General features: G+C 53.1%; 1 protein-coding gene across 4 annotated transcripts in view; it reads left to right on the top strand.

The window, feature by feature from the left end:
- Positions 1 to 22,845, top strand: part of CACNA1C (calcium voltage-gated channel subunit alpha1 C) — a 392,177-nt gene that overhangs the window by 260,164 nt on the left and 109,168 nt on the right. For all 4 annotated transcript variants that reach the window (XM_040233654.1, XM_040233652.1, XM_040233653.1 and 1 more), the window contains exons 6-8: positions 5,292 to 5,450; positions 13,850 to 14,046; positions 20,388 to 20,491. In XM_040233654.1, the coding sequence (XP_040089588.1) occupies positions 5,292 to 5,450; positions 13,850 to 14,046; positions 20,388 to 20,491 (460 nt within the window). The remainder of the gene's footprint in view (positions 1 to 5,291; positions 5,451 to 13,849; positions 14,047 to 20,387; positions 20,492 to 22,845) is intronic.

Genomic DNA, 22,845 nt, shown 5'->3' with positions numbered 1-22,845 from the left:
GATGGTGATGATGGTGATCACGATGGTGATGATGGTGAGGATGAGGACGATGTTGATGATGATGATGTTTTTGGTGACACAGATGATAGTCACAGCCACACATGCTAATAGGAACAAGCAGAGATGACATCGGATGGCTGTCGTCAGGAGGCCTTCCTTGGGTGCAGCCCAAATTGTTTGCTCTGAAAGTGACTTCTGCTTCCTCACAATTCCAACAGAATTAGTAACTGGATTCCCAAATCTTCCAGAAATTTTTCTAAGAGGCAAAACAAAACCCAGGAGAGCATGAGGCTGGCAGATGAGGGAGCTGGGGTTCCTGTACACCCAGGCAGGCCACCTTCCATGCGGGACATGCAGGCCCCTCCGCTGGACCCACCCGGTTGCCCACCCGGCCAGGTCCTCCTCCCCTCCTGCCCAACCTCCAGCTCAAGTGTCACTGCCTGCGGACGTTTCCTCCGCCCTCTGGCCGTGGGGGAGGGTGGGACCTTCATGACACCCTGTCTCTTCCTTGAAAGCACTTAAGTAGCTTGTGATTCCATGTCGATTAAGTGGTAATTTGATCCATGTTTGGCTTCTTTATAAGCTCTTTGAGGGCGAGGCCTCCAGGCCTCATACTGACCACCTGCCCCCAACCCTGGGGCAGCAGGTGGCCCATAGAACATAGTTCAACAAATGACTTTAAGTGAAAACAAAGGCATTGAGTGTGGTGACCCCAGAGTCCTCCCGTTCCAGACAACTTTGATCCATCCGTGAGAAGCTTGTACCCACCACCCAGTGCTAAGCCCAGACCTCCCCCTGTTCAGTGATCCTGGGCATCACTCCCTGTGGAGTTGCAATCAGGTCTCCTGGTCATTTCTGTTGCTTTCCCACAGCTTGGTAGGAATCGTTGAATCTGAATAGTTGGGGCATGAATGTGCCTTTGTAGCTGCCAACCAAGAAGCTCTAGGTCCACTCTGAATGATGAAATCCAACAACATCAGCAGAGACCTCTGAGTTGAGGTCTTCAGTGGTTTCTCCCCGCCACCCACGCCTTTATGCCAGGTGACCTGGATCTGCTTCAGACACACCTGCATGTGCGGTTCGGCCCTCAGGTCTCACGGTCCTCTTTTCTGAGATTCAACTCATGGAGTCATCGCCACTCCCCCACCCTCCAGGGCCCCCATGAACCATGTCCTCACTGGAGTGTGGCTGGATGGGAGGATCCTGACCTGATGGATCAAGAGAGCCGCCCTGCCCTCGGCCACGCATCATCGTGGGCCAAGCATCACCTACAGCCAACACCTCCAGGCCAGTGTCAACATGGTCTTGAAGGAAGACGTCGGGGCTGGTTTCCATAATCGACTCAGTCTTCTAAGGGAAAACACCATGCTTTGCGTATTCAGACCCTCTACATCTTCCCTTCCCCTGGAAGTCTGAAGCTGTCCTCAGCAGGATTGCAGACAGTGGTCTGGGCCTCATGGCAGCGTGGAGGGAGAAGAGGAAAAGCAGTGTGCGTGTGGCTCAGTCTCTTCTCCACCCTCACCTGATTGCAGCATCCAGCGAAGCTACTCCTTCGAGCCCCGTCTCCCTGGAAAGCTGGCGGCTGGGCTTCCTGGGGTGGGGGTGGGCAGGTCATCCCTCGTGAGGAGGCCACCCACACGAGCTGCAGATGAGAGACTGGACTCCCAGGTTGTACGCTGTGTGCCAGATGGAGCTGTCTGCTCCACGTTCCTGCTGTCCCCGCAAGTCCACCTGTGTTAGTCAGGTCTCACGTCCTTATTTGGAGCCAAGAGCATATACTCACCATGGGCGTGGCCCTTAGTGATCTTGTGTGATCGTGTCCACGGGGCCCTTAGTGGTCTCCTGTCCTCGAGGTGCTTCCAGGCTCGTCTGGATCCATGCCTCCTCAGGGACCCTGCTCATTGTCCCATCTGAGGAAAGCACTGGGGTGCAGAGATGTCGCTGAGTTTTCCAGGTTGGATTGGGGGCAGGAGGGGCCTGTTGCGGGGATAGCTATGAGCCGGTTCCTAGGAGAAGCTGTTGAGACTTATGTCTTGAGAGCCAGTTATATGCGGGGGCGCTGCAGAGGGGGCTGCTGCAGAGAGGGCGCTGAGAGAGGGGCCCTGGTGACACCAGTACACCCCATCCTGGCTGCTGCCAGCAGTGGGACGGTGGGCAGGGGCTCTATGCCTTTGCTAGACTGGCCTCAGAGGCAGTGGGGCCCCCTGGAAGCAGAGCAAGGCCCCGCCTTCCCAGAAGATGTCACGAGTGTGTGCTATTGCTTCACTGATGCGGGTCTTTGATGCTGAGGGGCAGGGGCCAGGGCACTGGAGGCATTGGGCACAGTTGTGCAGCCCCAGCCTAGAGTCAGGCCACCAGCACTGAGCCCTGTGCCGCTCCACCAGCTGTGATGCTTAACCTCTCTGGAACTCACTCTTCTCTGTAAGATACAGTTACTTACAGTACCTACTTCCCTGGTTGTGCCAGGGGGATTGGGGTCATCTTCCTGCCCCAGCAAGTCTTCATTCCACGTCGATGAGTGCTGGGGGCTTTGGTGCCCTGGAGTCACTCTTCATCCACTGGCTGAATCCCCGCCAAGGCTCCTCCTCCATGAGCTCATCCAGTCACTGCTTGCATCCCCCTGGGGATGGGAGGCTCACTGCCTCTCAGAGCATCCTTCTCCACCTTAGGTCTGTTTCTTGGACAGTCTATTAGTGTTGAACCTGAATCTTCCTAGTTGGCCCTGGCTCCAATCCCATGGTCATGCTGAATTCCACCACTCTCCTTCAAAACAGCAGGTTAAATCCTATGAAGGTCCTTGACAGCCCCCTCTGTGGCTGTGTACTTCCCACTCCATGGGTCTCATCTTTTCCCGATGACACCCCTCGGTGTCTCCGGAAGATACTTGCATGAATGGCATGACTTCTGAAAGCAGCCTGTGAACTGAGTCCCTGCTGCATGCCAAGGAGCACAGATGAGAGGAGGGGCGGCTGGGGCTGTGCATCAGTCAGGGAGCAGCGTCCACGGGGGGAAGAACACGTGCTGACATGGGGAGGCTGCAGCTGGAGAGTGTGCTGTGGGCCAGAGTCAGGGGCCATCACATGGAGAACGTGGGTGACAGCGCATCACAAGCCTGGACTCTTTGCGCTTGTGCTTTGGAACGAGCATCCCAGCTGCAACGTGGAGACAGCGAGCTAAGTGACCATCCCAGCGGCCAATGTCCAACATGCACCCCAAGAGGCTGGGAGTGCCTCCCTCTGGGGGTGGGACCATGGACGAGTTCTTTTTTCATCCCCCTTCCTTGTGTTTTCTCATTTCTCTATAATAAGCATTTCCCATCTCCTTCATGATGAACATATAGTAACAGTTACTTACACTTTCTAAAGTCCTGCAAAAGTGAACTGGCAGGACTCGGTACGGTTGGAGGCCCAGGTCTGATCTTGGTACTTGGGGAGGGGCACGCCCACCACCCTGACAGGGATGGGTGGGAGCAAAGCATCGGTCAGGAATTCTACGGCCCGGAAGGTGGCCGGAAGCACAGGCGTGGCTTCCTCTGGGCATCTTCACAGCCAGGCCTGCAGGCCCTGGGGGCTTGCCTGTCCATTTGCAGAGCTCCCTGTGCCAGACTCGGTGACAGCAAAGCCTCCAGAGCTTGGTGACGGCAACAGCAGCCTGCGCTTGGCTGTCTCAGGCCACATGTGCTCAGAATCAAGCAAAGTCTCAGTGATGGAAGGGCCAGGAGAGCCCACAAGTCCCCATGTTCACAAAACTCAGCCCAACGTGGGAGGTGGGTATCAGTGTTTAAAAGCCACTTAATGAACATGTGACTGCAAATGGAGACTCAGCTCTGAAGGAAAGGAGTGGTTTCCAACAAGACCTAGAAGAAAGGAGATGGGCCTTGGGCCCAGAGCAGAAGGATAAGCTGAGGGAGTTGTGGGAAAGCATCCAGGCTGAGGGAACAGTGCAGACGATGGTCCTGGGGCAGGAGGAAAGATGGCAGGTCTGAGTCTGAAGGAAGCACTGTTGGATCAGGAGTCCAGAGAGGGAGGGGCCTTGGAGGGCAGGAGGACCCTCCCCATACTGTGTCCCCCTATTCTCTGCCACGTTCCCCTCGTGGCCTGGACAGCCTCCGCTGGGGATGCCCCCAGCAGTCACCCCAAAAGTCAGCGTGCAGCTCAGCTCTCAACTTCCTCCGAAGCCCTGCACACCTGGCCACAGTGTGTACAACTTGCTAATTAACAGAATCACTCGGATCAGAAAGCATCATGTTCTACTGGGAGGCTGCGAAGCCCTCTCATTAATTCGCGGGTGAAATTATTCTGGCTTTTCCCTTGCTTTGCTTCTTCTCCCCAGCTCGTTTAATGGCTGGGGTGAGTCCTCCCAATTAGACTTGTGAACCCCTCTCCTCCAGGTCATGAAGCCTCAGGGACCCCCTCAGGGCACAGGGAGGGAGTGCCCAGCCTTCGGGCACCAGTGCCAAGGGCAGTGGGGGCAGAGGGGTGACACCCCCAGTGCAGGAGAGGAGGAAGTTTATTCCTGGCTGGTGGATGGGTCTGAGACTAACAGTGCCCCGTGGGGGGTGACTCAGAGGTATGGGGTCCTGGCATCTGTGTGACCCTCCGCACAACCAGCCTAGACAAGAGGCAGGGAGGCAGCCCTTCCTCCACTTCTGTCCTGGATGTGGAGACGGTGCCTCCCTGTTAACAGAAGGCCTCCTGGCACCTGGGGGAGGTCTGGGGGGCTTGCCGGCAACACCATTTACAAATGAACATGTGCAGCCTCATCTTTGAATGAGGAACATTTGGGGATGATTTTACGGTTCAGCTTATAAGCAAGGGGTCCTTCTTCCTGTAAGACAGCAGCACAGACCTGAAACCCCTGGGCGCTAAGACCTGTTGTGGGAAAAGAAGCTGTTTACTTACTCTTTTTGCCCTGAAAGGATCAGGGAACTTCAGAACCCATTTGTTGAGGTGACACATGCAAACCAGAACTCCCCCTCTAACCACGCTGAAGTGCACCAAGACAACTCCACCTCCATCGCTAGGATCGCTCTCCTCCTCCTCAGCTGAGAGGCCCTTAGAAGGACAGTGTCTGCCCGTCCTGCCATTTGGATGTGGCTCCCGGGGAGGTTTGCAGTCAGGCCCACCTGGATCCCCTCCCGCACCCCATCCAGGCATCACTCTGACTATGCAACCTGGAGCCTCAGTTTCCTCACCTGAAACTGGGCGGCGAGACTCTCATGGGAGGTGAGGCTGAGCAAATGGCATGAGCTTCAGGCAGTGGGGTTGATAGCATGAGCTTTGTCGTTGCAGGTCTCCAGGTGGTCCTGAATTCCATCATCAAGGCCATGGTGCCCCTGCTGCACATCGCCCTGCTTGTGCTGTTCGTCATCATCATCTATGCCATCATCGGCCTGGAGCTCTTCATGGGCAAGATGCACAAGACCTGCTACAACCAGGAGGGCATTGCCGGTAAGGGAGGTGCCATCCTTCCCAGCCGCTGGGGAGCCCTGCCTTCTGGCATCCGCATTTCCTCTGCCAAGAGAGGCAGGGTTTTATTTCATCTCTAGGGTCTAACTTCTGTGTTTACTAAAACGAGTCTTTGTTAAAATAGCTAAACATGAGCTTTGTCCAGCACTGCTCTGTGTGTGTGTTAGTCGCTTCAGTCATGTCCAACTCTTTGAGAACCCATGGACTGAAGCCCGCCAGGCTCCTCTGTCCGTGCAATTCTCCAGGCAAGAATACTGGAGTGAATAACTATTTCCTTCTCCAATGTATCTTCCCGCCCCGGGATCGAACCCATGTCTCCTGCATTGCAGGCAGATTCTTTACCATCTGAGCCACCAGGGAAGCCCTGTCTGGCACTGATAAGCACTCTTTAAACAAGGTGCTTAGCCAACGCTGAATTTTTTAAGAATCAGAGCTTGGCTGGTGACTCTGTGTCCTTGCCCCCTCGTGTGGCTCATCATCAACTGTGCCCTCGGGAGGAAGCCCCGCCCTCAGCCGGTAGGCTCACAACCATGCGTCCTTCTCACCTCTGGGATGACCTGGCTCCTCTGCCTCAGTGTTTCTGCCTCCCATCCAGGGGCCCCCAGTCCAGGTGAGGAGGACGGCCCGTGACAAAACTCCTTTCCTCCGGGAGGTGGGGCTCTCCACGTCCCTCCCATAAGCCAGGGCGTTTAACGAGCCGTGCTGCTCCCTGAGTTCACCCCTGGTGGGACTGGAGTTTGGGCTTGACAAACGCCCTATAGACTGCTGTCTTTAGCTCCTAACATCTCAACTGGACTTAAAAAAAAAATTTTTTTTAATAGAAATTGACAAGGCTTTTAAACAGACAAAGTAGTTTAGCACAAAAAGCTTATTTAAAATAATATACTCCGCAAAGGAGTGAGCTGTGTTCAATATATGTGGCTTTTTTCAAACAAGATCTTTCATCTTAGTTTTTTGGCATCTTGGAGAAGAAAGGGGAGCATCCTCTGCAGTCTTGAAGGACCCTCTGCCCCTCCATGTCCATCACTTCTCACTCCCCTCAACCCAAGCAGTAAACTAAACCTGAGCCCCTTGCCCTGGGATGTGGAGGAAACATTCAGTGGAGGGAGTGACATTCTGAATTATTCAGAAACCAAAGGAGACCACCTGATCTGTGTGGTCTGGTTCGGCCTGGACCCCTGATCTGTGTGGTCTCGTTCGGCTTGCACCCCTGATCTGTGTGGTCTGGTTCGGCTTGCACCCCTGATCTGTGTGGTCTGGTTCGGCTTGGACCCCTGATCTGTGTGGTCTGGTTTGACTTAATAGATTGACTGGGTCTTTGTACCCGCCACAGTCGAAACAAAACCCCCAAACTGTGAATCTATAGTCAGAGATTCACACAATTGTTTTAACTTTCTTGATGGTGAGTCTAAGAGGAGACTGTTTTTTCACTGTAGAGAGCATTTCATGGGTCATAATTATATAAAATAAACTGTCATGTTTTTGTTTTTTTGTTTTTTAAAAAAAGCTCTTTTAAAATGGAAGGAATTGGGTCTTGACTTTAGCTAAAATTCTGAGATTTTCAGCCTTGCTTAAAGAAATACCCAGTATCACACTGAGTAATGTTCTCCCCCTTTAATTCAAAGCCTTCTTTTTTGGAGGCTCCATCTGCAGCTGCCCTGAACCAATACGTTTACATTGATTGTGCAGCTTCCTTGGGGTCATCCTAAGACCTGTCTGAGAGCGAGTGTAAGACATATAACGTTCATGCCATCATATTGAAATGGTCATGACCTGTCTGACCCAGACTTCTCAGGCCAGCGTAGGGCTGTCGGGTTTAGAGGACCCCATCAACTGGGCCATGGGCCATGATTGGGCTCCCCTGAGCACCAAGGGGGCAGGAGCGTGGTGAGATTCCTATTGAGCAACCCGCTCCCACGCGGCTATGCTCCCTGAGCTGAGAGAGACACTCACACACACCCCTACCTCGAGGAGGCTTCTGCCCCAAATGATGGGGAGCAGCCAAGGCTGGTTTCTCGTGGGCGGCAAGATCCTGTGGGGCTGCGCCAGCACCGCCTGGAAGCCTCTGACTTTGTGGTCAGGCTGTCAGTGGTCTCAAATGGCCAGTAGACGGTGGGTGTGTTGGCCTGGGCCATGGGGCTCCTCTGTGCTGGATGGGATGGCCGTAGGCCTGACAAGCCCTCCAGTGGACTCTCTGTTCTCAGGGGACGGCAGGACTGGCCTGGCCGGGTGGGTAGTCAGTCTGGGAACATACTGCTGTCCACTCTGACAAGGAGGGACACATACGGGAACCCGGACACACTCAGCACAGCCAGAAGGTGGAGGGCCCAAGCCTGCAACCTTTGACCCCAGTCCCCCTTTGCTTTGGAGACGTTGGCATCACCTTTGGAATGGGTGTCTTTTTTTAATTTTAGACTTTGGTTTGAATTCCTGAATTTTTGTGCAAATTGAGATTATGCTAAAGTGCCTGAGTGTCTTTATCTTGGTTTTCTTTTTTTTTAAGTATTTATTTATTTATTTAAAGTATTTATTTATTCGACTGAGCCAGGTCTTAGTTGCAGCATGTGGGATCTAGTGCCCTGGCCAGGGAATGAACTTGGGCCCCCTGCTTGGGAGCGAAGAGTCTTAGCCACTGGACCACCAGGGAAGTCCCTGTCTTGGTTTTCTTAAGGGATTTTACATCCAGTGGTTTCTTTACACTTGAGACGGCTTTGTGAGCATGTAGACATGAGGAAACCTTGGGTGTCGAATCCACACCAGAAAGCTCTGGGCTGCTGGTGGACTGCTGTTCTGCCCCTGGGCTGCCCCTTCCGGTGCCTGAGGACGCAGCCTTTGGAGACACGCGTTCCCCGATTCTGGAGGCATCTGCAAGGCGCCTTCCTTGTTCCTCAACAGACACATCACCATATGTCCATCCTTTTTGTCTCTGGTTGTCCCATCTGTTTGGTGGCACTCGAGCCAGGTCACTCTGAATCGTTCTCCCAAGCGCAATAATTACCCCTGAGACTGGAAGAGAGCTGGTTGGCCGAAACCCAGACATGAAATCACTTTCTCTCTATTCACTCCTCAGATTTGGGGCCTCAGAAAGTAACTGGTTTTGTCTTTGGTCATTTCTCCCTGGAGCCCTTTGCTGATGTTCTCCCAGAGTCCCTGCTCCTGCTGGTGTTAACCACACTTCCAAAATCTCTCTCATCTTCACCTCTATTCTTCTGCCACAGACTTAATTTGGAACTTTCCAGAATGACCCCTCCTCTCTCACTTCTGCTTTGAAACAGGGAGCCCGGATGGCTTCAGCTCTTTCTCCAGCCTCACACTCCCACCTTCCTCTCTGGGAATTCACGGCTCTACAGGAAACCCAACGTATAGACTAACTTCCCCTCACCCTCAAGGGCACGTTGCCAGGACCTGCTGATCTGTGTGTGTTCACATTTTTCAAGTGTTCCCTTTCATGCTTTTTATAGACACCTATTTTTACCAGATTGTTATTGCTCCTTAATTGTTCTTGAATCTTTTTTTTATTATTGTTCAAGACTGACTCAGGATAGCAGAGAGGCACTTGATCCTGCAGACCAACTTTCTGATTTATTTATTAATCATTTATTAACGAGATTGGTCCTCTCTCATTTATTAATGAGATGGCATCCCCTGGACGCTGTCTTCTTTCTTAATGAGATTGCGTCCCCTGGACGCTGTTTTCTTTCCAGCATCCATTTATAAAGCCCCGAGATCCATGCTCCTCCCTTAAGGACACTCAGAACCCACTCTAGCAGCCTTCACCTTTTCCTCATTTCAGTTCTGAGGAATTGAAATGCAAGGAAAGCTATCAGATCAGGGGTGCCAGTGCAAAGATTAGCAGCGTCTTTACTGCACTAGAGAGCAGGACCCGAGAAAAAGAAACCCAAGTTTCTGTCCATGTTGTTAACCTTCTCTTTTGTCTTATCTTTCATCTTCCCAGCACTTTTGTCACAATGACTAAACACATCATCCCAGAAAGCCATCACTAGACCAGTGGACCCAATAAAATTTACGATCTGTTTGGTTCCTGGGTTTCCAGTCCACTTACTCTCAATTTCTAGGTGCTTATCATCCACTTTCTTATGTATTCCTTAGGTCTGAGGCTCACTTTTCAGGTTCCACCCTCTTACAGCCTCCCATTACTTAACCTCACATCCAAATTTGCTAAGACTTCAAAAGTTCAGAAGTCACCGAAAACAGACTGAAATTCCTTTCCATGAAGGGGGTCTCCTGGGGGCCAGACCCCAGGGTAGGAAATGGTGTAGACTGTCGTCCCCCATATGATTCAGGGACCAGGGATCCCCTGGATCGTTGCACACACACCTGACCTGGAGCACCAGGCCTGGAACACGCCAGGAAGCTGCCTGCTTACAGCAGCCCCAGCCTGTGGAAGCTGGCCAGCCAGCTGTCCATCAGCGGGTGAGCAGATAAACCCACAGGGACCTGTACGTCCGTGGAAAGGAACAGACCACGAAACATGATGCCTCGTGAAAAAATATGGACCCCAAAACTACCTAGCGTGATTCCATCCACATGAAATTGCAAGGCAGGCAGATCCGTAGACAGACGGCAGGTGTGACGGCCGGGGGCTGACTGCAGACGGGGCTCGGAAATTTGGGGTGGTGGGAGCATTTCCAAATTGGTTGTGGTAACGGCTGGACGGCTCTATAAATTTACTAAAAATAACTGAGCTGTCCATGCTCACTGATGACTTGTCCGGCATGTAAATTATGTTTCGATGAAGCTGTTGAAAAGAGAGAGAAAGGCAAAAAGCCAAGACGACACAGGCCAGCATGTGTCTCCAACCACACAGCTCAATTCACACCCCAAAGGGTCACCCTCAGTGAAGACTTAGGATTAGTATTCCTCTGCTGTCATCCTCTGGGGAGTGAAAAGCTGTAATCTGAAGCCACAGACTGAGGAAGCCAATAGCCTTGACATCAAAGTGCTTGCCCCCGATTACTTGGATCTGCCAGAAACCAGAGAGGACCCTGGTGGCCTGGAGTCTCCGAATGAAGGACGACAAGCAAACTTTCTCTCTAGGGGCACATCCTCACTGCCATTTGAGTTGTTTGCTAGAACGAAGGTCAGTTCTGTCTATCCCTGTTTCTTTCTACAAGCCCAAGACAATGCCCTTAATTTCTCAGAGTTCTGCAAATTCTATGCTGTTACCTCTTGCAACTGGGACCAAGACTCTCAGTATTTTACCAAAATGGAAATTCTCAGCTCAGCCAAGTCTAGTTCAATCCACCAATGACCTCTGCATGAAAAATAGCCTAACTCACTGATTTCCCAGCACCTCTTCCTAGAGCATGGAATTAGCCTGAGCACAGCCTGCGGCCATGGGAGACGTTAAGCTATTTCCTGGAAACGCCAAGAGGGCTCCATACCGGGGAGCATTCTTCCCATCCCCTATAGCCACTCTGTCCTGAGTGGAGGTCCAGATGGTTTTTCTCTCCTGAAGACACTGGAGAAAAGGGCAGGAGGCAAGGTTCCACGTGACACAACCACGCAAAATACTGCAGGGCGTTGTTCCCTGGGGCTGATATAATGCTCTGTAGGGGGTACTTTTCGCCATCAGAATTTGTTCTCCGTCCTTCATCAAGAAGGTGTCTTCTGCTGTAGAGTGGCCTGCATCCCTGGTGAAGCATCATGTTACATGCTGCATGGACCTGTGGGGAGTCAGGAAGTGTCACTGGGCAGGATCTCTGGCCAGTTACATGAAAGGACCTTCCCATTAACAATACTGAGGGATCCTGAGAAAACTATAATTGAAAAAGACACATGTACCCCCAAAGTTCATTGCTGCACTATTTGCAATAGCTAGATCATGGAAGAAACCTAGATGTCCATCGATAGATGAATAGATAAAGAAGCTGTGGTACATATATACAATGGAATATTACTCAACCATCAAATGGAATGCATTTGAGTCAGTTCTAATCAGGTGGATGAACCTCGAGCTTATTATACAGAGTGAAGTAAGTCAGAAAGAGGAAGACAAATATCATATATTAACATATATCTATATGGGATCTATAAAGATGGTACTGATGAGCCTATTTGCAGGGCAGCGGTGGAAATGCCGACATAGAGACAGACTTGTGGATACAGGGGAGGAAGGAGAGGGCAGGACAAATGGAGAGAGTAGCACATAAACATAGACACTAGCATATGTAGCGTAGATGGCCTGTGGGAATTTGCTCTGTGGCACGCGGAGCTCAAACTGGGGCTCTATGACAACTTAGAGTGGTGGTATGGGGGGCAGGTGGGTATGAGGTTCAAGAGGGAGAGGACATACTTATGCCTATGGCTGATTCATGTTGATATATGGCAGAAAATAATGCAATATTTTAAAGCCATTATCCTTCAGTTATAAATGAATAAAATTTTTAAAAACGTTCTGGGCAGATGGGATGAATTGGGAAATTGGGAATGATTGATATGTATGCTATTAATACTATGTATATAATAGATAACTAATTTAATACTATGTATATAATAGATAACTAATGAGAACGTAATGCTCTGTGGTGGTGTATATGGGAAGGAATCCCAAAAAGGGGATACATGTATACCTATGGCTGATTCACTCTGCTGTACAGCAGAAATTAACACAGCAGTGTGAAGCAACTATCAGTTCAGTTCAGTCGCTCAGTCATGTCCGACTCTTTGCGACCCCATGAATCACAGCACGCCAGGCCTCCCTGTCCATCTCCCAGAGTTCACTCAGACTCACATCCATCGAGTTGGTGATGCCATCCAGCCATCTCATCCTCTTGTCGTCCCCTTCTCCTCCTGCCCCCAATCCCTCCCAGCATCAGACTCTTTTCCAATGAGTCAACTCTTCACATCAGGTGGCCAAAGTACTGGAGCTTCAGCTTTAGCATCATTCCTTCCAAAGAAATCCCAGGGCTGATCTCCTTCAGAATGGACTGGTTGGATCTCCTTGCAGGCCAAGGGACTCTCAAGAGTCTTCTCCAACACCACAGTTCAAAAGCATCAATTCTTCAGCGCTCAGTTTTCTTCACAGTCCAACTCTCACATCCATACATGACCACAGGAAAAACAATAGCCTTGACTAGACAGACCTTAGTCGGCAAAGTAATGTCTTTGCTTTTGAATATGCTATCTAGGTTGGTCATAACTTTTCTTCCAAGGAGTAAGCGTCTTTTAATTTCATGACTGCAGTCACCATCTGCAGTGATTTTGGAGCCCAAAAAAATAAAGTCTGACACTGTTTCCCCATCTATTTCCCATGAAGTGATGGGACCAGATGCCATAATCTTCGTTTTCTGAATGTTGAGCTTTAAGCCAGCTTTTTCACTCTCCTCTTTCCCTTTCATCAAGAGGCTTTTTAGTTCCTCTTCACTTTCTGCCATAAGGGTGGTGTCATCTGCGTATCTGTGGTTATTGATGTTTCTCCCAGCAATCTTGATTCCAGCTTGTGCTTCTTCCAGCCCAGCGTTTCTCATGATGTATTCTGCATATAAGTTAAATAAGCAGGGTGACAATATACAGCCTTGATGTACTCCTTTTCCTATTTGGAACCAGTCTGTTGTTCCATGTCCAGTTCTAATCTTTGCTTCCTGACCTGCATACAAATTTCTCAAGAGGCAGGTCAGGTGGTCTGATATTCCCATTTCTTTCAGAATTTTCCACAGTTTATTGTGATCCACACAGTCAAAGACTTTGGCATAGTCAATAAAGCAGAAATAGATGTTTTTCTGGAACTCTCTTGCTTTTTCAATGATCCAGCAGACGTTGGCAATTTGATCTCTGGTTCCTCTGCCTTTTCTAAAACCAGCTTGAAAATCTGGAAGTTCACGGTTCACTCTAATAAAAATTGTTGGGTTGGCCAAAAATTTCCATAATATCCTACGGAAAAACCTGAGCGAACCTTCTGGCCTACCCAATAATTTTTTTTAAAAACCCACAATGCCCTCACTCTAAACTCTGGCATTCCCACAGAAATGTCTGCAGATACTTGAGCACCAAAAACAGAAGTCAAGGCCCCCCCCCCCCGCGTTCCGGGAGGTTTTTACTCAGAGTGGTCGCCTCATAGTCATATCTTTCTTGGCCATTTGACAGGCAGCCTCTCCCCTGTCTTTGAAGTCAGTCCAATTTAAAGACAGTTTTACAACACTCAGCTGAAAGCACTGACCTTCTGAATTGACGGCAGCCTGAATGAACACCCAGTGCTGTGTGTGTTCGCTTGTGTTCGGGGCGTTGGTGTGACTGTGCTCTGCGCTGCCGCTGCTGGGTCCTTTGCCATCCCAGCCACTGCTTTACTAACTTCTCTCTTCTTTCTCTGCCCACCCCTCTCCCCCACCCCACCTCCTTATCTCTCCCCCTGGTCACTTGAGATGTCCCAGCAGAAGACGACCCCTCGCCCTGTGCCCTGGAGACGGGCCACGGGCGGCAATGCCAGAACGGCACAGTGTGCAAACCAGGCTGGGATGGGCCCAAGCACGGCATCACCAATTTCGACAACTTCGCCTTCGCTATGCTGACTGTGTTCCAGTGCATCACCATGGAGGGCTGGACCGACGTCCTCTACTGGGTACGTGCTGGGGCGGGCGGGGCGGGGAGCATCCACCTTCCAGGGACGTGCAGTCACACGCACACCGGAAGGAGTGAGGACCTTGATTTCTTCCAGGTCTTGCCTGAGAAGCAAAGGCCATGAGCCTCTCTCTGCTCACCAGCCCAAGAAAAGTGTCATCTCTCATTTGTCCTCCACAGTGGGAAGCGCTGGCACACAGCCCAGCGGGGCTACGGCCGGCCCGACACAAGGGTCCTCTTGTAGGGCTTCTCCCGCCCCGTGCATGTCTTGCCCATGTCCCCAAGGGAGCGGGAGGGCACAAGTTCAATTTCTAGGGCTAAAGAGAAAACTCAGGCTTGGCCTCCAAAGAGGAAAGCACTTTTATTGAATTGTGTAGCATCGCGGCATTCTATTGTGTTTTACCTCACATGTTGATCTTCCCTCATTATATCAGCTAGTCCATCAGACAAACGCGTAGCCAGCCTCTTCACTCCTGACAGAATGCTCTGCTGGTCATGTGATGCGTATTCAGAAATGTCACTTCTCAAGTGCCAACCAATCAGCAGTAAATCTCCTTTTACCTTAAAGATGCCCTTTTATCAGCCAGCAGCCAACACGACTTTGCCAGCGTCCGAGCTGTCGAGGGGCACGTTTTCATGCACCCTGCCCCACAGGCAAACACACCATATTTGATCTGTCTTCACTCTGGCAGTCAAGTCCATTATTTGTAAAAACTCCAGAAAATGTCATTCTTTGTAGGATCTCTTACTTCCACGTGAGAACTGACTTGCCAGAGCCTAGCGCTGCACTCCAGCGTTTGGGCGGAAAATGCTTGTTGTCGGGCTTGAGAATACCATCGCGCCCAGTTTTGCAAATAATCAAGTGGATTTGGCCGCCCAGAAAACAGTCTAAGAGGCTGTTCGGGGAGGGAGGGATGCCAGGCTGGGAAGAACCAGAGCCAGGAGAGGTGTCCACACCCGCCCCCGACCAGGAGGAGGAGTTCTGGAACCTCTCAGAGATGCTCTGCACCTTGTGGGCATTGTGACTGCTAAACTGAATTGTTTTCAACAATTCAGAAGCCCTTTTCTCCCAGTTTCTGGGGGCAGGCTGAGACCCTGCACTGCCATGAAACATGAGCCTCTCCTCATAGAACCAGTTTAAATTTGCCCGTGTGCCTTGAACCCCACCAATGATATTCAGTGTTCCCTGCTTGATAGGGGGTGCCTGGAGTCCTCAGGATTCAGACACAATTACATCCAACTCAGGGCAGGGAAACCAGCTAGACTTCATCGAATAACGGTGGTGCTGTGGGAGCCCGGTAGAGCGGTCATGCAGCTTCACTCTCAGAAAAGACTCAGGTCTAATCACCTCTCCCTCCAACTGAGATGAACATTGGCACACATCTCCTAGGCTCATACTCAGTAAGAACTTGGCTTTGAATAATTTGTGAGACAAAGGGAGATGAGCTTACTCTATCCAGGCAAGTTTAATTTCTTTTAGCAAAGCAGATAGAATTCAGAAGTGGCCCTAAGGAGTCCTTCTACCTTGGGTGGGTCCCTCTGGCCAGCCAAAGACAGAGGCATCCTCTGCCAATGGGCATCACAGGACACGTGGTCGTGTGGGACTGGGCTCGGGGGCCTCACCATACGAGCTCCAAACCCAGGCCCTACGTTGCCATGGAAACACCTCCCATGGCATCAAATTGAGGGCAGGACGGCAGTGGGTGGGTGGGTGGGGGTGGGGGAATAGGTATAATTTACTTTGCTGATGGCCTGATGTATTTTTGTGATCCTCCTTCATCCCTCCCTCCCGCTTCCCACCCCCCCAGCCAGATGTGGTCCAAGGAGGTGCTGTCACAGTGACAGCCAGAGTGGGGGTTGAGAGGAGCTCGCCCGGCAACCAGCAATTTTCAACAGCTGTGTTGTGCCTTCCCCCTCTCCCCCCTCCAGTGGGGGCAGGTGGCGATGAGCTTGGGCAGGGCATGACAGTGTCAGAGGTGGGGACAGTCCCCAGCCCCTGGGGCAGCCTTCCCCTGACCTTCCCAGCACCTTCCTAAGTGACTGAGCTATGTGTGCATGTGTATGTGTGTGCGGGCACACGTGTGCATGTGTGCGCGCGCACACACTCACACACACACACACACACACCCCTGAAGGCGAAAGGGAACCTCCTGGCGGGTATTTTGAGGGAGGCCCCTCCTAGCCCAGAGCGCCTGCCTGCTCACTCTCTGCTTCTGTACCCTCTCTGGTTGCTCCTCCTTCCTCTCCTCAGGCTCCTTCTCCAAAAACCCAGACTCTCACACCCCTCTTTGCTTTACTATAAAATATGGAGCCCTCTAAGCAGGGAGGGGCTCGCTCCCCCACCCAGTGCAGCCTGGGGACAGACGCCGAGGGTCAGCCGGGGGACAGATGCTGAGGGTCCAGCCGGGTGACAGACTCCAAGGGTCCAGCCGGGGGACAGACACCGAGGGCCCAGCCCCAGCCCCTGCAGGAGGTCCCAGAGGTCCCCGTGCCCTGTGTCTGTGGAAGGCAGGGCACAGGGCATCTGCCGGGAGGCATGAGTGTCCCCTGATCCCCAAGCAGGGCTCCGAGCGGGATTTCGGGCACCTTGCACTTGAGGACTCTCAGTGCCTCAGCAACTATCCATGAAGGGGACTCTGTTGACCTCTGCCCATGAGGCCCTCTGCCCGGGCCCCCAGACTCTGCTTCCCGTGTGACACAGGAGAGCCATCTGGTCTGTGTCCTGGCCTCACCTCCTCCACCAGCACTCATTTCCCCTCCCTCACTTCCTGACACCTCCTGTTTTCCCCAGTTGGTTTCTCCCTGACCAATTCTTCTGCTGATTTTTAAGAATTAGAGATTCAGCTTAAAACTAAAATTAAAAGGACTCCCTCATGAGAAATCACAAAAAGGAAGGATGTGTCTTTGGGAGCTTCTGCCTCAGTTTGGCTCCAGCAGGAATGAAAGCATAAGGTTTTAACTTTTCACAAGTCAGTTATCAGCTCCACACTCACACGTGTGGACATGCCGGGAGGACATTCCTCACACACATGCACGCACACACATTCATGCACACACATACACACATATGCGTGCATACACACACTTATGTGCACACATGCACACACATATACCCATAGATATGCACTCACGCGTGTATACACATACGCACACGCATATATACACACACGCGGTGCACATGCACACACATACATGCACACATGCATACACACGCACACTTGTATGCACACACGTATACCCATAGATATACACTCACGCGTGTATACACATACGCACACGCATATATATACATACACACGCGGTGGCACATGCACACACATACATGTACACACCATGGCCACTGATCTCTGGCCTTGGCGCTGCTGAAATATCCCTGGTTTATGAGGAAGGTCTTTTCCCTCCAAGCAGGTGGAATTGGGTGTTTGACCCTATTCTCTCCTGTTCCATCTCCACCTCTTCTCACTGCCTTAAAGGTGTCCAGCGAGCAGAGCTGGGGAGCTAAGCTCTACCAATGACCAGAGAGCTGCTCAGGGTGAAAAGTGGAGAAGAATCTTCATCACCCAGAGACAGCACTTGGCTCTAACAGGGATCAGGTAGAGAAGGTGTCAGGGTCCCGGGTACCCCCAGCCCTGAACCCTGAGTCTGCCCTAGGTAGGGCATTACTGCTCAGCACCCACGCAGCTTTAAACAGAGAATCTGTTACCTAAACAATAAACTCCTGGTTTATAAACATATTAAGAAGGGGAATTCTCATCTCTCAAAGCTATAATTTGTTTACTTATTAGGTTTTGTTTTATTCATTTCACTGGCATTAGGCAAGTTCTTATTACTCAGTAATTCAATTGAACACACATTTAGTGAGCATTTACAGGGCCCCCAGGCCTGCGCTCAAGGAGTTTGGGTCTAATTGGAGAGACGTGGACACAGAGAAATGTGGCTCCCACGCAGGACCCAGCGAGAGCAGGGAGGGCTTCCTGGAGGAGGCGGGGTTTCACTGGCCCATCAGTTTCACTGAGTGGGGAGCAAGAGAGAAGGAAAAGCCAGCTTCTTGCCAGTTTAGAGACTGGACAGAACTGTGCTCTGGGCTCCTCACACATCCAAGAACCAGCCCAGCCCCCTGTGGTCTCACCAAGTACCAGAGGCCCACCTGGGACAGCAAGGTCCACAGGCCTCCACTCCATGCCCCTCTCAGTGTGGGGCTCCGGCCGAGTCCCAGAGAAGCTGATTTTGTCGGTCTCTGGGAGAGGTGGGCCTGCGGCGGATCCCACACCATCTGGGCCTTCCTGGTGCCTGAGCAGGCATAGAGGAGCAGGAGGGGCCAGGTGAGATGGTCCTTCGACTCGCTGCTCCCCCAGTGCCCTGTGGGTGGACCCTGTGTCCCACAGACAAGGTGGCACAGGCCAGGGTTTCATCTAGCCACCACCCAGGCACTGGCTTTCAGGGCAGAGCCGCCCGCCCTCTGATAACAATCCCTGTAATGCGCTATGATTTTAAAGGCTGCACCTCCTGCCTGCAACGGCAGGTGACAGCCTCCCATGCCCCCCAAACTGCCCAGACCTTGGGGACCACAGGGCCTTGGATAGGGTACCAGACCTGAAAGGTCCCCTGGAGTCAGCTGGGGTGGAGAGAGGCCCCCAGAAGTCAGGGCTGGAGTCGACAGTCCTCCTGTTTTCTTCCTGGGGAAACATGATGTTGGATTTGAAGGTTCGAGGTGTGGTTCCCTCCAGGAATTAGATGTGGGAGGAGAGGAGGCATGTGTTTCAGCAAAGCCTGGTTACTGGTGAGGTCCCGGTTGAGGGGCTGCAGGTGTTGGACCCAGGGGGGCCTCTATGCACGCCCGCCCGACAGGGGCTCAGGGAACGGCTGGCTTCAGTGTCTGAGCAGACCTGTCCTTTTTCACCTCTAAGTAAGGGTGTCAGCAATCTGGGTCATTCTTTAAAATACAACTTTATTTATTCTTCTCTCCTGAATAGCTCCACACGGGCTGACTGAAGCCATCCGTCTCCTGCTCCCGCACTGCCCTACTTCAGGGCCACCCGCACGTGTGTTGGTGCCCAGGTCGCCCCAGAGCAGGGGGCCCAGAGCTAAGGTGGGGGTGCAAGAGGGTGCAGAGAGTCACAGCCTCTGTCCTGTCATTGCTTTGAAGGCTGGGCTGTGGACCAGCGGGTCTCAAGCCTAAGACACATCAGATGCACTCGGGGCTCATGAGAACCTGGAACGTCAGGCACCCCCAGTGTGGGTGTAGGGCCAAGGGGTGAGGTTCCAAACTAGTCCCCAGGTCCCCAGCGAGGGTGACACTGCTGGCCCTGGGGCCTCACCTGGAAAACCACAGATGCAGGTCATTCAGGAAGCCTGCGCCCTGAGGGATTTTGGAAAGCCAGGGGTGTGGACCTCCCACGGGGTCACCGTTGGCCCATGTTTGCCAGAGCTGTTCCCTGAGCACCAACCCTGAACCACCATCCTCCCAGCCTGTGGCCTCTGAAGCCAATGACACAGCGTGGTCATCAGCACTCATCCATCCAGGCCCCTGGGTCACTCCCTGAGGAAGGCGTCTCCCCATGTGACCCCAAAGCCTCCACCCCCGCTTGTCTGCGAGAGCTGAGGCCAGGGTGCTGGCTGCAGCGGCCACATAAACCCAAGTGAGCGAAAACCATCTCTTAGGGAAGAAAGCACTTTGGAAGTGACCCAGCTTCTTAGACAAGTGAATAGAAAATATTGGAGGGAAATTCTGTTCCCCCGAAAATAAAAGGGCAGAGACAGCCGGGCGAGATCCCCACCCGCCCCGAGGCAGAGCCGCCAAAGTCCTTCCCACTCGGGTCAAGGTCACAGGGTGTTAGAATCAAGGTGGCGCTGGGCGACAGTGGTTTCCCCCAATCTCTGCTCCTCCCTCCCAGCCTCTGCTCCCCACTCCTGGCCTCCCTGCCTCCTTGCTGTGAACTCACTCCTGCTTCTCTCTCTCCTCACTATCCTTGGTCTTTCCAGATGCAGGATGCTATGGGCTACGAGTTACCCTGGGTGTATTTTGTCAGTCTGGTCATCTTCGGATCCTTCTTCGTTCTAAATCTGGTTCTTGGTGTATTGAGCGGGTAAGCTGAGTGTTTCTATGTCCACGTCACGATGCAGCTGAGCAAGGCCCCAGGCCCCGTGTGCCCGTCACCAGGCCCAGAAGAACTGAAACTGTCTCGCTTCAGCCGCACATGCGGACTGCTGGCTGGGCAGGCCGCTTAGCCTCTGGTGACCTGGAAGCCCCGGTCCCGGTGCCACCCATGGCGCCAGGCCTGGGGCAGTGGGCCGTGTTCGGCTGCTCCCGGAGCTACACTAACTCTGACCCCGTTCTTCCAGGTCAATGATGCCGTGGGAAGGGACTGGCCCTGGATCTATTTTGTCACATTAATCATCATAGGTTCATTCTTTGTTCTTAACTTGGTTCTCGGTGTCCTTAGCGGGTAAGCAGGACCAAGCAAGAAGGTCTCGACTTTTCCATTTACCTCGTTTTACTCTTTCTGCTCTTCCTGGCTCTATTCTTCTGGCTCTGATGAATCTGGGACGTGGGCCAGCCCGGGAGCCTTAAAGTGAATGTCCTTGGCCTGGCTGGACAGAGGTCAGAGGCACAGGGAGGACCCCCACCCCCGGTTTGGGCTGCAGTGAGAGGTACCCAGGCCCGCCTATCTGCTGCCAGCCCTGCCCACGTCAGGCTGGACTGTCCAGGTGGGCAGGATGCTTCTCCAGGGACCTCGGGGGCATCTGGGCCCCTTGGTTTGGCAGAGGAATTGGAGAAATATTCGTGGGCTGTCTACTCTGGCCCTCGTAGCAGCCTAGCAGACGGGCACCTGGGCCATTTGTCCAGCCTCCATCCAGGATCACTGGCAATGAGGACTCAGGCCTTCTTTACCCATGCTGATTGGGCCAGGAGTTTGAGCTAAAATGCAAATAAACCAAACAGACCGAGATTCCCCTTCTCCTTGGCTCTGATCGCAGCCTGGGCTGCCCTGTCTGTGTCCCCCTCAGAAAGGAAGAGCACTCAGCTGTTTAAAGCTCCCGATTACAGGAGAAAAGAGGAGACCGAGCACGCTTTCCTTCTACTTTTCCTGCCCAGCTCCAAGTAGGAGGCCCTCCTGGTTTCGGCCTTGGCACAGATGAAGTTAAAAAGCAGTCGAGGCAGCAGGTGGCAGGGCCCAAGGAGCCCTGGGCAGCCACCCTGCCCCACAGCCCCACTGGACATCTCGGCTCCCTTTCTTCTTTCCAAGCCCAAGCCAGCCACGCCAAGGCCACCCCTGAAGGCTCCCGTGACTCTCTGCTCCTGCACCACGTGGGGGAGGGGCCGCTGCTTCACAGCCTTTCCTCCGTCTCCGGGGATGTGTGTATGGGGGAGAGTCAGCCAAGGAGGAGGACGTCCCCCCTCTCCTGCCACAGGCCCCACAGGAGTGTCAGGGTCGGCCCTGGGAGTGGGGAAGGGACAGGGTCCACCCTGACCTCACCCCTCCCCAAGAGGAGGGCCATCAGAGGCCCCGTCACACTGGCCACACAGCGGGGGGACCAGCACCCTCCGTCAGTGTAACAGCGATCCACAGGACAGTGGGTGCCCCGTCAGCTGCCTGGAGGGTGGAAGGGCTTCCATTTTGTGTCCAACACAGGAAAATGGCCTGTTTATAGGGGGTCGTCAGGGAGAGGGTTGGAAAAGTCAAACTCGTCACCTCTCAGGGCAGAAATGTGGCTGCTCCAGCGCTGACCTTCCTGGAGGCAGGAAGTTCTTAATGTTGCTCACCCAGCTGACAAAGCGGGGATCGTGACCCCAGCCCCTCGGTCACTGTGACGGCGGCACGTGGCGGTTTACGTCAGCGCCTCGGCGGGCAGCAGGTGCTCAGCAGCGGCGCCATCCCTACGGCAGTGCTGTCCCCTTGGGGCTCGCTGTTTGCTCGGTGCTGTCGGAGCTGGACAACTGAGCGGGGTCATCCCAGGTTAGACATGCTGCCTTCTGCTTCCAGGGACAAGGGAAGGCCCTCTGAGGAGCCGTGTGGCTTGTAGGGGGCCCCTCGCTGGTCTGTGTCTGCACAAGGCCCTGTCCCATCTCCACGTCACTGCCCGCAGATGAACGTTGAATGAGCTGGGCCTGCGATGTGCCAGCTTCTCAACCTGGGTAAAGGTGGCTCCACGTCCTCCCCCCAGAGATTAGGAGCAGGTCTGAGCAGTGAAGTCCCCCCCGAAATCTGCAGTGGAGGCTGAGGCATCGACCACAAAGCCCCCTCAAGCAGGGGTCTGCCAGGTCATGCTTGGCCCACCGAGGGACACGCCTCCCCAGAGGTCAAAGCAGAGTCAGATGGCGGCAGTGCTAGGGGCAGCAGACTGGCCTTAAAGGATGGGTCTCAGCCCAGCTGAGTCTGAGCGAGTGAGTGAGTGGGTGAGCAGGCCCATGGGATCCTAGAACCCAGACCCACTCCCCTCCTGGGAGCTCAGCCCTCTATCGGTCTCCCTGGACCCCTCCCCACTCCAGCCCCCCAACACTGCTGCACCTCCCAAGCTTCCTGGGCCCCAGACACCCGCTTTGCCTGGACGCAGAGTGTCTGCAGGAGAGCAGCTCCCCTTTCTGGCCCATCCAGAGGGCTGGCTGCCCAAGGAGAAGCCCAGAACCAGGCTGCTCTTGACTGGGGATGTGTGGCAGTGACCCTGTCTTGACCAGCCAGGACAGCGATGTGGTAGTTCCCCCACCACGACCACCCCCCTCCGCCGGATCACAACCATATGCCCACTCGCCCTGTGGCCAACCTCCCAGAGTGCTTGGAAATGTCCAGGAGCTCACCGC

The sequence above is a fragment of the Oryx dammah genome, unplaced genomic scaffold (genome assembly GCF_014754425.2).
Source record: "Oryx dammah isolate SB20612 unplaced genomic scaffold, SCBI_Odam_1.1 HiC_scaffold_29, whole genome shotgun sequence".
Classification (NCBI taxonomy): Eukaryota; Metazoa; Chordata; class Mammalia; order Artiodactyla; family Bovidae; genus Oryx; species Oryx dammah.
This window is presented reverse-complemented; position numbering and strand designations above follow the sequence as displayed.